The 16,464-nt window shown below is 51.1% G+C and overlaps 1 protein-coding gene across 1 annotated transcript; it reads right to left on the bottom strand.

The window, feature by feature from the left end:
• Positions 1–308: 308 nt before the first annotated feature.
• mettl3 (methyltransferase like 3) lies at positions 309–16,108 on the bottom strand. Its single transcript, XM_088634268.1, has 11 exons — positions 15,722–16,108; positions 14,155–14,351; positions 11,210–11,662; positions 10,538–10,713; positions 9,767–9,980; positions 5,447–5,634; positions 4,973–5,011; positions 2,867–2,975; positions 2,032–2,097; positions 1,472–1,584; positions 309–545 (listed from the first exon to the last, which is right to left on the bottom strand). Exons 1-11 carry the CDS (start codon positions 15,822–15,824, stop codon positions 434–436), a joined length of 1,770 nt encoding a protein of 589 aa, XP_088490394.1. The 5' UTR covers positions 15,825–16,108; the 3' UTR covers positions 309–433.
• Between the last annotated feature and the right edge of the window lie 356 nt (positions 16,109–16,464).

Below are 16,464 nucleotides of genomic sequence, written 5' to 3'. Positions count from 1 at the left end.
TGGGGGGACCAGGTAGGTCTCCGAGTCACCTCAGCAGGGGGTCGCAGGCGGGTTCTAAATACAACCCCGTCTTCACGGAGGTCTGATCCATTTCGATCTGCACCTTGTGAACGAGCTCCCGGGTCCTGGGGCGCCCCAGTCCAGCAGGACCAGTCACCCTGAAATCCTCACTCTGTGCATGACTTTAGACTGGGGGACCCCAGCCCTGATCCTGGGGAGCCCCAGTCCAGCAGGACCAGTCGCCCTGAATTCATCCATTAATCGTGGCAGTGCGACAGCCCAGCCAGAAAGAAACGGCTCCTCACAGATTTCATCCCATCAGATCAAATCAAATTTATTTTCTTAAATAAAACAGCTGTAGAAAATGAATCTCCGTGAGTCTGGGGGCTGCAGTCCGACCTCTCCACAGCAGCGCGGCCGCCCGGCGCCCAGCCTACATGTTCTTGGGTTTGGAGATGACCCCGTCAGGGTACCTCTTCTTGAACCGAGCGACAACGTCCGGGTCCAGCAGGTGGATCCCGTCCAGCTGGTTCCCCAGCGTGACCCTGAAGCACAGAGGGGTCAGTACAGACACTCTTACTGAAAGGGAAGGCTCTTGCCATGTAAAGCCAGAAATCACGATGACATCATGTGAGACATTTTTCCCCCATCTTTAATGTGACCTTGCAACCAACAAAATTCAAGAGAAAAACAAATCATTATTAGGAAAAATAATTGAAATGAAAAACCTCCAACACCCTGGTGGCATACGAGTGCACACCCTTTACAGTGTGGGCTGTAGCCGAGTTCAGGGTTGATCAGTCGCAGTCACAGTCCTGTCCAAAGGTAAGCAGCAGACACCTGCCGTCAGACAGTGGTTCTGATTAAGCCCACACAGACACCAGCTGTTCCTGTAGGATTTCCTTGAAACTGGCGTGGCTGCATCCTACTGGGACAGCCATGGTCCGCAAGGAGCTGACAAGACATCTAGGGGATCCTACTGTTGAAAGGCACTGATCGGGAGAGGGGTCTAAAAGAATATAAAGGCATCGGATGTGCCATGGAGCACTGTCATCAACAAGGGGAGACACGGGGACACTGCCAAGACCAGGACGACCCTCCATAATCGATGACAGGACACGGGGAAAACTTGTCAGGGAGGCTAAGAGGCCGACAGCAACATTAAAGGAGCTGCAGGAATTCCCGGTAGGTACTGGTCACTGCTGGTATGGGACGACACTCTCCCGTACTCCGCACACGTCTGGGCTGTGGGGGAGGGTGGCAGGAGGGAAGCCCTTTCTCCCAAAAAACAACATCCAAGCCCGTCCACATTTTGCAAAAAAAATATATCCGATCACCCCAAACCATGTGGGAACACTTCTTATGGTCTGATGAGACAAAGGTTGAACTTTCTGGCCTTGAGTCTAAAAGATAAGTTTGGCGCGAAGACAAGCCAGCTCATGAAGAGGGCCGGACACAGGACATCCCTTACCAGTTGGGCTGGACATTGTGCGGCCGACCAAACAGCTCTATCTTCCGTGTGCCTGGAGAAAGTCTCTCAATCATCCCATATATCTCATCTGGCTTGTGACTGGTGGAGCGAACCTGAGAGGAACACAGAGCTCAAATAGACAGGCTGAGTGGACAGAGAGAGACACACTGACTGACTGGACACTCCAGTACATTAACACTGCACTGAGAGAGAGGGGTTCATACAGACACACTGACTGGACACTCCAGTACATTAACACTGCACTGAGAGAGAGGGGTTCATACAGACACACTGACTGACTGGACACTCCAGTACATTAACACTGCACTGAGAGAGAGGGGTTCCTACAGACACACTGACTGACTGGACACTCCAGTACATTAACACTGCACTGAGAGAGAGGGGTTCATACAGACACACTGACTGACTGGACACTCCAGTACATTAACACTCCTTTGAAAGGGGGTGAGAAGTGTGATTATAAGGTTATGAGTGTGAACAGTCCTCATGACAATTGTCCAAGCCAGGTTTCAGAGAAGATGGGAGCAGCAGTGTCTCACCTCGGCCACGATGACGTCGCAGTCCAGGCCTCTGTTGAAGCCCTGGGGGTTGCCCTTCACTCCCACCTGTCGATCAACACCAGACACGGTCAGCACAGCGCGCCCACGCCACGCCGGCCAGCACCACAAGGACAGGCACCTGCCAGGAGTCACGCCTCGCTTTGCACAGCAGCCATATCCCCCTGCAGCTCACTGACAGCCCACTGGGGCTCAGGGTGAGATAGGCCAGTACCTGGGAGAGGTGTGAGTGGGGCCAGCAGGGGGCGCTCACCCTGCGGTCTGTGTGGGTCCTAACGCCCCAGGACAGTGACGGGGACACTAGACTGTAAACAAGGTGCCGTCCTTCAGATGAGACGTGAAACTGAGGTCCTGCCTCTCTGTGGTCAGTCAAGACCCCAGGGTGTCTCTCAGAAAGAGTAGGGGTGTGACCCCAGTGTCCTGGACAGACTCCCCCTGGTCTTTACCAGTCATGGCCTCCTGATCACCCCCCTCTCTGAACTGGCCTCATCACACTGCTCTCCTCCCCACGGAGAGCTGGAGTGTGTGAGCGGACTGGAGCATCATCACACTGGGGGGGTGGAGGGGTTCCCCAGTACTGGACAGCGCTGGGAGAGGAGTGGAGGGTCCAGGATAGAGCTATAGAGGTGTTGGGAATTGATAATAACAACATTAGTCGTGCACCGTCTATGTGTCCCCAGGGTGGTCTTGTAACACACCCCACAAACCCCACACTCCGCTGGGGCGTCCTGGACAGAGAGCGAGAGAGAGCGAGAGAGAGAGAGAAAGAGAGAGGACCCAAGGAGGGTGCAGAATGCTCATTATGAGACAGACTAACCAGACAGTGCTCCTTGCCATGATTGAGCCAATGGCCAGTTCTCCCAGTCCGAATTATCCTCTGTAACTGGTTTGTTTTCACCCAGATAATTTCATCAACACGCTCATATCTAAGAAAGAGAGAGAGGGGTTCATACAGACACACTGACTGACTGGACACTCCAGTACATTAACACTGCACTGAGAGAGAGGGGTTCATACAGACACACTGACTGACTGGACACTCCAGTACATTAACACTGCACTGAGAGAGAGGGGTTCATACAGACACACTGACTGACTGGACACTCCAGTAAATTAACACTGCACTGAGAGAGAGGGGTTCATACAGACACACTGACTGACTGGACACTCCAGTACATTAACACTGCACTGAGAGAGAGGGGTTCATACAGACACACTGACTGACTGGACACTCCAGTACATTAACACTGCACTGAGAGAGAGGGGTTCATACAGACACACTGACTGGACACTCCAGTACATTAACACTGCACTGAGAGAGAGGGGTTCATACAGACACACTGACTGACTGGACACTCCAGTACATTAACACTGCACTGAGAGAGAGGGGTTCATACAGACACACTGACTGACTGGACACTCCAGTACATTAACACTGCACTGAGAGAGAGGGGTTCATACAGACACACTGACTGACTGGACACTCCAGTACATTAACACTGCACTGAGAGAGAGGGGTTCATACAGACACACTGACTGACTGGACACTCCAGTACATTAACACTGCACTGAGAGAGAGGGGTTCATACAGACACACTGACTGACTGGACACTCCAGTACATTAACACTGCACTGAGAGAGAGGGGTTCATACAGACACACTGACTGACTGGACACTCCAGTACATTAACACTGCACTGAGAGAGAGGGGTTCATACAGACACACTGACTGACTGGACACTCCAGTACATTAACACTGCACTGAGAGAGAGGGGTTCATACAGACACACTGACTGACTGGACACTCCAGTACATTAACACTGCACTGAGAGAGAGGGGTTAATACAGACACACTGACTGGACACTCCAGTACATTAACACTGCACTGAGAGAGAGGGGTTCATACAGACACACTGACTGACTGGACACTCCAGTACATTAACACTGCACTGAGAGAGAGGGGTTCATACAGACACACTGACTGACTGGACACTCCAGTACATTAACACTGCACTGAGAGAGAGGGGTTCATACAGACACACTGACTGGACACTCCAGTACATTAACACTGCACTGAGAGAGAGGGGTTCATACAGACACACTGACTGACTGGACACTCCAGTACATTAACACTGCACTGAGAGAGAGGGGTTCATACAGACACACTGACTGACTGGACACTCCAGTACATTAACACTGCACTGAGAGAGAGGGGTTCATACAGACACACTGACTGACTGGACACTCCAGTACATTAACACTGCACTGAGAGAGAGGGGTTCATACAGACACACTGACTGACTGGACACTCCAGTACATTAACACTGCACTGAGAGAGAGGGGTTCATACAGACACACTGACTGGACACTCCAGTACATTAACACTGCACTGAGAGAGAGGGGTTCATACAGACACACTGACTGACTGGACACTCCAGTACATTAACACTGCACTGAGAGAGAGGGGTTCATACAGACACACTGACTGACTGGACACTCCAGTACATTAACACTGCACTGAGAGAGAGGGGTTCATACAGACACACTGACTGACTGGACACTCCAGTACATTAACACTGCACTGAGAGAGAGGGGTTCATACAGACACACTGACTGACTGGACACTCCAGTATATTAACACTGCACTGAGAGAGAGGGGTTCATACAGACACACTGACTGACTGGACACTCCAGTACATTAACACTGCACTGAGAGAGAGGGGTTCATACAGACACACTGACTGACTGGACACTCCAGTACATTAACACTGCACTGAGAGAGAGGGGTTCATACAGACACACTGACTGGACACTCCAGTACATTAACACTGCACTGAGAGAGAGGGGTTCATACAGACACACTGACTGGACACTCCAGTACATTAACACTGCACTGGGAGAGAGGGGTTCATACAGACACTCACCCCCACAGACTGAGACACTCCCTGCCCAGCTCCATGGCCCTGTGGAGAGAGGGGAGGGCAGAGACACGCAGGGAGAGGCTGTTAACTCACACACGCCCCCTACTGACGACAGCTGGCATCGCTGCCCTCTCGCGGGTCAGCTCTGAACACGGGTTACACTTCACCCACCCCTGACGCACAGGAACGCGATCGATGAGGAATTATTGATAGCTACTCGCTGCAGCAGGGCTGAGAAGAGATCTATGTGAAGATATGACTCATCAGGTATGGATTACCGATCAATTACCCAATATTGATTACTGATTAGTCATCAGTAATCAAAAAGGTCTCCTGGGGAAAGTTGCTACTGGTCAGAGTACAGTCACAGAGACACAGGCTATTGATTACAGATGACCCATAACCTACCAGTCAGCTGTCTACAGAATGGTGGTTTACTGATGAGACACAGGCTACTGGTTATAGATTACTGATCACCTGCCAGTGACCCAGAGGAAGAGGAAGCCATCGTCCTGCAGGATAGGGATGTTGAGCTTCCTCATTTCGTCGTCTGTTAGCGTTCCGTACGGCAGCTCCATGTGGATATCCCAGGGGGGGTCGGCCATCACCACCGCAAACTTCCCCAGGATCGACACGTCCAGGTACCGGATATCACAGCAGATCCACTGGGATTGGAGACAACAACAAGACCTCTCATCATCATCATCATCACTGACACGTCCAGGTACCGGATATCACAGCAGATCCACTGGGATTGGAGACAACAACAAGACCTCATCATCATCATCATCACTGACACAGACAGGTACTGGATATCACAGCAGATCCACTGGGATTGGAGACAACAACAAGACCTCATCATCATCATCATCATCACTGACACGTCCAGGTACCGGATATCACAGCAGATCCACTGGGATTGGAGACAACAACAAGACCTCATCATCATCATCATCATCACTGACACAGACAGGTACTGGATATCACAGCAGATCCACTGGGATTGGAGACAACAACAAGACCTCTTCATCATCATCATCACTGACACAGACAGGTACTGGATATCACAGCAGATCCACTGGGACTGGAGACAACAACAAGACCTCATCATCACCATCATCATCATCACTGACACAGACAGGTACTGGATATCAAAGCAGATCCACTGGGATTGGAGACAACAACAAGACCTCTTCATCATCATCTTCATCATCATCACTGACAGACAGGTACTGGATATCACAGCAGATCCACTGGGATTGGAGACAACAACAAGACCTCATCATCATCATCACTGACACAGACAGGTACTGGATATCACAGCAGATCCACTGGGATTGGAGACAACAACAAGACCTCATCATCATCATCATCACTGACACAGACAGGTACTGGATATCACAGCAGATCCACTGGGATTGGAGACAACAACAAGACCTCATCATCATCATCACTGACACAGACAGGTACTGGATATCACAGCAGATCCACTGGGATTGGAGACAACAACAAGACCTCATCATCATCATCATCACTGACACAGACAGGTACTGGATATCACAGCAGATCCACTGGGATTGGAGACAACAACAAGACCTCATCATCATCATCATCACTGACACAGACAGGTACCGGATATCACAGCAGATCCACTGGGATTGGAGACAACAACAAGACCTCATCATCATCATCATCATCATCACCAACACAGACAGGTACTGGATATCACAGCAGATCCACTGGGATTGGAGACAACAACAAGACCTCATCATCATCATCATCATCATCACTGACACAGACAGGTACTGGATACCACAGCAGATCCACTGGGATTGGAGACAACAACAAGACCTCTCATCATCATCATCATCACTGACACAGACAGGTACTGGATATCACAGCAGATCCACTGGGATTGGAGACAACAACAAGACCTCATCATCATCACCATCATCACTGACACAGACAGGTACTGGATATCACAGCAGATCCACTGGGATTGGAGACAACAACAAGACCTCATCATCATCATCACTGACACAGACAGGTACTGGATACCACAGCAGATCCACTGGGATTGGAGACAACAACAAGACCTCTCATCATCATCATCATCACTGACACAGACAGGTACTGGATATCACAGCAGATCCACTGGGATTGGAGACAACAACAAGACCTCATCATCATCATCATCACTGACACAGACAGGTACTGGATATCACAGCAGATCCACTGGGATTGGAGACAACAACAAGACCTCATCATCATCATCATCACTGACACAGACAGGTACTGGATATCACAGCAGATCCACTGGGATTGGAGACAACAACAAGACCTCATCATCATCATCATCATCACTGACACAGACAGGTACTGGATATCACAGCAGATCCACTGGGATTGGAGACAACAACAAGACCTCATCATCATCATCATCACTGACACAGACAGGTACTGGATATCACAGCAGATCCACTGGGATTGGAGACAACAACAAGACCTCTCATCATCATCATCATCACTGACACAGACAGGTACTGGATATCACAGCAGATCCACTGGGATTGGAGACAACAACAAGACCTCATCATCATCATCATCATCACTGACACAGACAGGTACTGGATATCACAGCAGATCCACTGGGATTGGAGACAACAACAAGACCTCATCATCATCATCATCATCACTGACACAGACAGGTACTGGATATCACAGCAGATCCACTGGGATTGGAGACAACAACAAGACCTCATCATCATCATCACTGACACAGACAGGTACTGGATATCACAGCAGATCCACTGGGATTGGAGACAACAACAAGACCTCATCATCATCATCATCACTGACACAGACATGTACTGGATATCACAGCAGATCCACTGGGATTGGAGACAACAACAAGACCTCATCATCATCATCATCATCACTGACACAGACAGGTACTGGATATCACAGCAGATCCACTGGGATTGGAGACAACAACAAGACCTCATCATCATCATCATCATCATCATCATCATCATCACTGACACAGACAGGTACTGGATATCACAGCAGATCCACTGGGATTGGAGACAACAACAAGACCTCATCATCATCATCATCATCACTGACACAGACAGGTACTGGATATCACAGCAGATCCACTGGGATTGGAGACAACAACAAGACCTCATCATCATCATCATCACTGACACAGACAGGTACTGGATATCACAGCAGATCCACTGGGATTGGAGACAACAACAAGACCTCATCATCATCATCATCATCACTGACACAGACAGGTACTGGATATCACAGCAGATCCACTGGGATTGGAGACAACAACAAGACCTCATCATCATCATCATCACTGACACAGACAGGTACTGGATATCACAGCAGATCCACTGGGATTGGAGACAACAACAAGACCTCTCATCATCATCATCATCACTGACACAGACAGGTACTGGATATCACAGCAGATCCACTGGGATTGGAGACAACAACAAGACCTCATCATCATCATCATCATCACTGACACAGACAGGTACTGGATATCACAGCAGATCCACTGGGATTGGAGACAACAACAAGACCTCATCATCATCATCATCATCATCATCATCACTGACACAGACAGGTACTGGATATCACAGCAGATCCACTGGGATTGGAGACAACAACAAGACCTCATCATCATCATCACTGACACAGACAGGTACTGGATATCACAGCAGATCCACTGGGATTGGAGACAACAACAAGACCTCATCATCATCATCATCACTGACACAGACATGTACTGGATATCACAGCAGATCCACTGGGATTGGAGACAACAACAAGACCTCATCATCATCATCATCATCACTGACACAGACAGGTACTGGATATCACAGCAGATCCACTGGGATTGGAGACAACAACAAGACCTCATCATCATCATCATCATCATCATCACTGACACAGACAGGTACTGGATATCACAGCAGATCCACTGGGATTGGAGACAACAACAAGACCTCATCATCATCATCATCATCACTGACACAGACAGGTACTGGATATCACAGCAGATCCACTGGGATTGGAGACAACAACAAGACCTCATCATCATCATCATCACTGACACAGACAGGTACTGGATATCACAGCAGATCCACTGGGATTGGAGACAACAACAAGACCTCATCATCATCATCATCATCACTGACACAGACAGGTACTGGATATCACAGCAGATCCACTGGGATTGGAGACAACAACAAGACCTCATCATCATCATCATCACTGACACAGACAGGTACTGGATATCACAGCAGATCCACTGGGATTGGAGACAACAACAAGACCTCTCATCATCATCATCATCACTGACACAGACAGGTACTGGATATCACAGCAGATCCACTGGGATTGGAGACAACAACAAGACCTCATCACCATCATCATCATCATCACTGACACAGACAGGTACTGGATATCACAGCAGATCCACTGGGACTGGAGACAACAACAAGACCTCTTCATCATCACCATCATCATCACCGACACAGACAGGGACTGCAGATTCCAGAAGAATGAGGAACAGAAAACTTCTGGCTGTTTCAGTGCTGATGATGCGGATTCACACTCAGTCGCACACACACGCGGACGCAGACACACACATTGACTCGCTAACGCTCAACACTTTCACCGGCACGAACATTTCCTTATTCACGCACACAGACTCGCAACACACGCTTGAACACAACCGTGAAGACGCGTGCACACACGCACCCACGCGCAGTCGCTCACCTGCGCGGGGAAGAGCTTCCCTGCCGTGTGGTCGGCGTCGCCCGGGTGGAGCCCCATCTCTGCGGCCACGCCCTGCGGCCCGCCCGTGCCCCCCTCGCCCTCGGGGGGGCTGTCGATCTCGTAGTGGACGTACTTGCAGGTGTCCATGTGGAAGCAGGTGTTGAGGAAGGAGCAGTCGCCCAGCGTCTCGTCCGTGTGCTTGTTGATGATGCGCCTGCAGGGCACAGGGCGTACGATCACACTGACAGCAGCAGCGAGGGGCGAACACAGGAAACACCACCCTGTAGAGTCCAGAGTGTCTGTAGGAACCCCTCTCTCTCAGTGCAGTGTTAATGTACTGGAGTGTCCAGTCAGTCAGTGTGTCTGTATGAACCCCTCTCTCTCAGTGCAGTGTTAATGTACTGGAGTGTCCAGTCAGTGTGTCTGTATGAACCCCTCTCTCTCAGTGCAGTGTTAATGTACTGGAGTGTCCAGTCAGTCAGTGTGTCTGTATGAACCCCTCTCTCTCAGTGCAGTGTTAATGTACTGGAGTGTCCAGTCAGTCAGTGTGTCTATATGAACCCCTCTCTCTCAGTGCAGTGTTAATGTACTGGAGTGTCCAGTCAGTCAGTGTGTCTGTATGAACCCCTCTCTCTCAGTGCAGTGTTAATGTACTGGAGTGTCCAGTCAGTCAGTGTGTCTGTATGAACCCCTCTCTCTCAGTGCAGTGTTAATGTACTGGAGTGTCCAGTCAGTCAGTCAGTGTGTCTGTATGAACCCCTCTCTCAGTACCTGAAGTGCAGTTTGCTGCAGGGCTCAGTGCCGTCTCTTGCTCTCACACACTCCTCCTTGGTGCCGTGATCACAGAACTCCTGGACCTGCGCTCTTCCCCGAGAGCGGAACTTCTCCACGATGGACTGCTCTTTCGCAGAGCTGGTGTTCAGCAGCTCCAGGATCTCGCGACTCACCTGGATAGAGAGAGGTGTCGAGAGGGACAGTGCTCACAAAGTTCAGGATCTGTCAGCACACAAACTAAGACACAATCAATCACAATCAAGTCACAGTCAGCCAAAAAGATGGCCAGTCCCAATCCAACTGAGCCCCGAGAGACGGCCAGTCCCAATCAACCGAGCCCCGAGAGACGGCCAGTCCCAATCAAACAGAGCCCCGAGAGACGGCCCGTCCCAACCAAACCGAGCCCCGAGAGACGGCCCGTCCCAACCAAACCGAGCCCCGAGAGACGGCCCGTCCCAACCAAACCGAGCCCCGAGAGACGGCCAGTCCCAACCAACCGAGCCCCGAGAGACGGCCAGTCCCAACCAACCGAGCCCCGAGAGACGGCCAGTCCCACTCAACCGCGCACAGACAGGCATCTACACACAGAACCACACGTGACAAGTGTGACACACAACCCAGACTCTCCGCCCTCCCTCTCCCTCCCTCCCTCCCTGCCTCCCTCTGTACCTTCTTGTTCTGCTGCTCTTTGGTGGACTGCTGGCTCAGCAGGCTCTCTATCTCCATGTCCAGATGGGAAGCCTGGTTCTTGCTGGCCCGTCCCTTCTTCTCGGCCCCTCCTCCCCCCGAGGGCTTCCAATCACCCGAGCTCGTCAGCTGGCTGGAGGGCACTGCCACGGAGAGGGAGGAGGGAGCTGGGGGGGAGGGCGTGGCCTGCTCCGAGGGGGACGCACCGATCTTGTGGTGGGGGTGCTGCAGCTCCTCCCCCTTGCGTTTGGCCCCGCCCCTCTGGACCAGGGCTCCGCCCCCGATCATGGCCCACAGCTTGGGGTGGTCGACGGAGGTCACCAGCGTCGCAGACGAGACCGAGGACAGTGAAGGCTGGCGGACTTCGATCAGCTCCTGGGCTGAAAACTTCAGCAGTAGACTCTGTATACTGGCATGAGAGACTGGAGCCTCAGGCTGAGAGAGAGACAAAAGTAAATACAGACTGACTGGACACTCCGGCACATGAACACTGCACTGAGAGAGAGGGGTTCATACAGACACACTGACTGGACACTCCAGTACATTAACACTGCACTGAGAGAGAGGGGTTCATACAGACACACTGACTGACTGGACACTCCAGTACATTAACACTGCACTGAGAGAGAGGGGTTCATACAGACACACTGACTGACTGGACACTCCAGTACATTAACACTGCACTGAGAGAGAGGGGTTCATACAGACACACTGACTGACTGGACACTCCAGTACATTAACACTGCACTGAGAGAGAGGGGTTCATACAGACACACTGACTGACTGGACACTCCAGTACATTAACACTGCACTGAGAGAGAGGGGTTCATACAGACACCCTGACTGACTGGACACTCCAGTACATTAACACTGCACTGAGAGAGAGGGGTTCATACAGACACCCTGACTGACTGGACACTCCAGTACATTAACACTGCACTGAGAGAGAGGGGTTCATACAGACACCCTGACTGACTGGACACTCCAGTACATTAACACTGCACTGAGAGAGAGGGGTTCATACAGACACACTGACTGACTGGACACTCCAGTACATTAACACTGCACTGAGAGAGAGGGGTTCATACAGACACACTGACTGGACACTCCAGTACATTAACACTGCACTGAGAGAGAGGGGTTCATACAGACACACTGACTGACTGGACACTCCAGTACATTAACACTGCACTGAGAGAGAGGGGTTCATACAGACACACTGACTGGACACTCCAGTACATTAACACTGCACTGAGAGAGAGGGGTTCATACAGACACACTGACTGGACACTCCAGTACATGAACACTGCACTGAGAGAGAGGGGTTCATACAGACACACTGACTGACTGGACACTCCAGTACATTAACACTGCACTGAGAGAGAGGGGTTCATACAGACACACTGACTGACTGGACACTCCAGTACATTAACACTGCACTGAGAGAGAGGGGTTCATACAGACACACTGACTGACTGGACACTCCAGTACATTAACACTGCACTGAGAGAGAGGGGTTCATACAGACACACTGACTGACTGGACACTCCAGTACATTAACACTGCACTGAGAGAGAGGGGTTCATACAGACACACTGACTGACTGGACACTCCAGTACATTAACACTGCACTGAGAGAGAGGGGTTCATACAGACACACTGACTGACTGGACACTCCAGTACATTAACACTGCACTGAGAGAGAGGGGTTCATACAGACACACTGACTGACTGGACACTCCAGTACATTAACACTGCACTGAGAGAGAGGGGTTCATACAGACACCCTGACTGACTGGACACTCCAGTACATTAACACCGCACTGAGAGAGAGGGGTTCATACAGACACACTGACTGACTGGACACTCCAGTACATTAACACTGCACTGAGAGAGAGGGGTTCATACAGACACACTGACTGACTGGACACTCCAGTACATTAACAATGCACTGAGAGAGAGGGGTTCATACAGACACACTGACTGGACACTCCAGTACATTAACACTGCACTGAGAGAGAGGGGTTCATACAGACACACTGACTGACTGGACACTCCAGTACATTAACACTGCACTGAGAGAGAGGGGTTCATACAGACACACTGACTGACTGGACACTCCAGTACATTAACACTGCACTGAGAGAGAGGGGTTCATACAGACACACTGACTGGACACTCCAGTACATTAACACTGCACTGAGAGAGAGGGGTTCATACAGACACACTGACTGGACACTCCAGTACATGAACACTGCACTGAGAGAGAGGGGTTCATACAGACACACTGATTGACTGGACACTCCGGTACATGAACACTGCACTGAGAGAGAGGGGTTCATACAGACACACTGACTGACTGGACACTCCAGTACATTAACACTGCACTGAGAGAGAGGGGTTCATACAGACACACTGACTGACTGGACACTCCAGTACATTAACACTGCACTGAGAGAGAGGGGTTCATACAGACACACTGACTGACTGGACACTCCAGTACATTAACACTGCACTGAGAGAGAGGGGTTCATACAGACACACTGACTGACTGGACACTCCAGTACATTAACACTGCACTGAGAGAGAGGGGTTCATACAGACACACTGACTGACTGGACACTCCAGTACATTAACACTGCACTGAGAGAGAGGGGTTCATACAGACACACTGACTGACTGGACACTCCAGTACATGAACACTGCACTGAGAGAGAGGGGTTCATACAGACACACTGACTGACTGGACACTCCAGTACATTAACACTGCACTGAGAGAGAGGGGTTCATACAGACACACTGACTGACTGGACACTCCAGTACATGAACACTGCACTGAGAGAGAGGGGTTCATACAGACACACTGACTGGACACTCCAGTACATTAACACTGCACTGAGAGAGAGGGGTTCCTACACCGGACTCACCGTGCTCAGTTGAGTTGTGATGGTCAGAGAGTCAGTGGGAAGAGACAGGCCGATCTCCGACAGGTATCCCAGGAGCCTCCTCTCCAGCTCGGGGTCGGGGGTCGCCTCTGGGACAGCTGGCTCGGTCCGTGGGGGGTTCTGAAGGGCCGGTCCAGGACTGTCACTACGTACGCCCCCTCCCTCTCCGGTGCACACCTCTGAGAGGGGGAGAGCAGGCTTCGTAACGACACTGTGCAGGTGTTAGTGACAGGACAGGGACACGAGACTTCACAGGGACAGGACAGGGACAGGACAGTGACACGAGACTTCACAGGGACAGACCAGGGACAGGACAGGGACACGAGACTTCACAGGGACAGGACAGTGACACGAGACTTCACAGGGACAGGACACTGACACGAGACTTCACAGGGACAGACCAGGGACAGGACAGGGACACGAGACTTCACAGGGACAGGACAGTGACAGGACAGTGACACGAGACTTCACAGGGACAGACCAGGGACAGGACAGTGACACGAGACTTCACAGGGACAGACCAGGGACAGGACAGGGACACGAGACTTCACAGGGACAGGACAGTGACAGGACAGTGACACGAGACTTCACAGGGACAGACCAGGGACAGGACAGTGACACGAGACTTCACAGGGACAGACCAGGGACAGGACAGTGACACGAGACTTCACAGGGACAGGACACTGACACGAGACTTCACAGGGACAGACCAGGGACAGGACAGGGACACGAGACTTCACAGGGACAGGACAGTGACAGGACAGTGACACGAGACTTCACAGGGACAGACCAGGGACAGGACAGTGACACGAGACTTCACAGGGACAGGACAGTGACAGGACAGTGACACGAGACTTCACAGGGACAGACCAGGGACAGGACAGGGACACAAGACTTCACAGGGACAGACCAGGGACAGGACAGGGACACGAGACTTCACAGGGACAGGACAGTGACACGAGACTTCACAGGGACAGGACACTGACACGAGACTTCACAGGGACACGAGACTTCACAGGGACACGAGACTTCACAGGGACAGGACAGTGACACGAGACTTCACAGGGACAGACCAGGGACAGGACAGGGACACGAGACTTCACAGGGACAGACCAGGGACAGGACAGGGACACGAGACTTCACAGGGACAGGACACTAACACGAGACTTCACAGGGGCAGAACAGTGACTCTAGACTTCACAGGGACGGACCAGGGACACGAGACTTCACAGGGACAGACCAGGGATACAAGACTTCACAGGGACAGACCAGGGACAGGACAGTGACTTTAGACTTCACAGGGACAGACCAGGGACAGGACACTGACACGAAGCTTCACAGGGACAGTCCAGTCCAGTGTGTCTCTCTCTTACCCATCCCCAGTGGGACAGTCCAGTCCAGTGTGTCTCTCTCTTACCCATCCCCAGTGGGACAGTCCAGTCCAGTGTGTCTCTCTCTTACCCATCCCCAGTGGGACAGTCCAGTCCAGTGTGTCTCTCTCTTACCCATCCCCAGTCCAGTCCAGTCCAGTCCAGTGTGTGTGTCTTACCGATGCCCAGCTGGGTGGTGTCCTTGCGGCGTCTCTGCAGCCGCTCGCGCAGCGAGTCCAGCTGTTTCTTGTGAGCCTGGATGTTGCTCCACGTGTCCGACATGTTCCCGTCCGATGCCGCTGAAAGCAGCCGGAGTCAGAGGTCCCGCAGCCGCCGGGGAGCGGAGATACTGCTGAAGGAACAAACAGACCCAGCGCGACGAGCACGAAACCCCAGGCTCGCGGAAACCGGAGCTTTGGGCTCGATTACGGATCAAGAAAATGAAAAACTACAGGTGGTGGGAGGAGGAAAAAACGCAAAAAAAAAACAAGAGAGTAGAAACCCGCCACACCATCCATTCACTCCCAGATCAGTTCTGTTTTTGAAAGAGACATGTTTCCGCTCTCTCCGATAGCACTTCCGGGGCGTGAGGGGGAAAAGGGCATAGGGCAAGGGAAGCCACAGGCCGCCATCTTAGTGAAGGAGCCAACGGTAACTGGCAGATCGGGAACAGGTAATAATAATAATAATAATAATAAACTTTATTTTATATAGCGCCTTTAAAGGTGGCTTCTCAAAGCGCTTTACAGGATGACAATAACAATAAATAAGAAGACTACAACAATAAATAAGAAAAATTTCACAAGACAGGACACAATTATAATTACAGCAATACAACAATAACAATAGAGGAGACCGTGGAAGATGGTATTAAGAAGAGCAGAGGGGTGAAGAATGGAACCAGTTAAGTAAAGGCTTTTCT

The sequence above is a fragment of the Lepisosteus platostomus genome, chromosome 6 (assembly GCF_059453375.1).
Source record: "Lepisosteus platostomus isolate fLepPlt1 chromosome 6, fLepPlt1.hap1, whole genome shotgun sequence".
NCBI classification, from domain to species: Eukaryota; Metazoa; Chordata; class Actinopteri; order Semionotiformes; family Lepisosteidae; genus Lepisosteus; species Lepisosteus platostomus.
The sequence above is the reverse complement of the archived record's forward strand: the minus strand, read 5'-3'. Positions and strand labels throughout refer to the sequence as shown.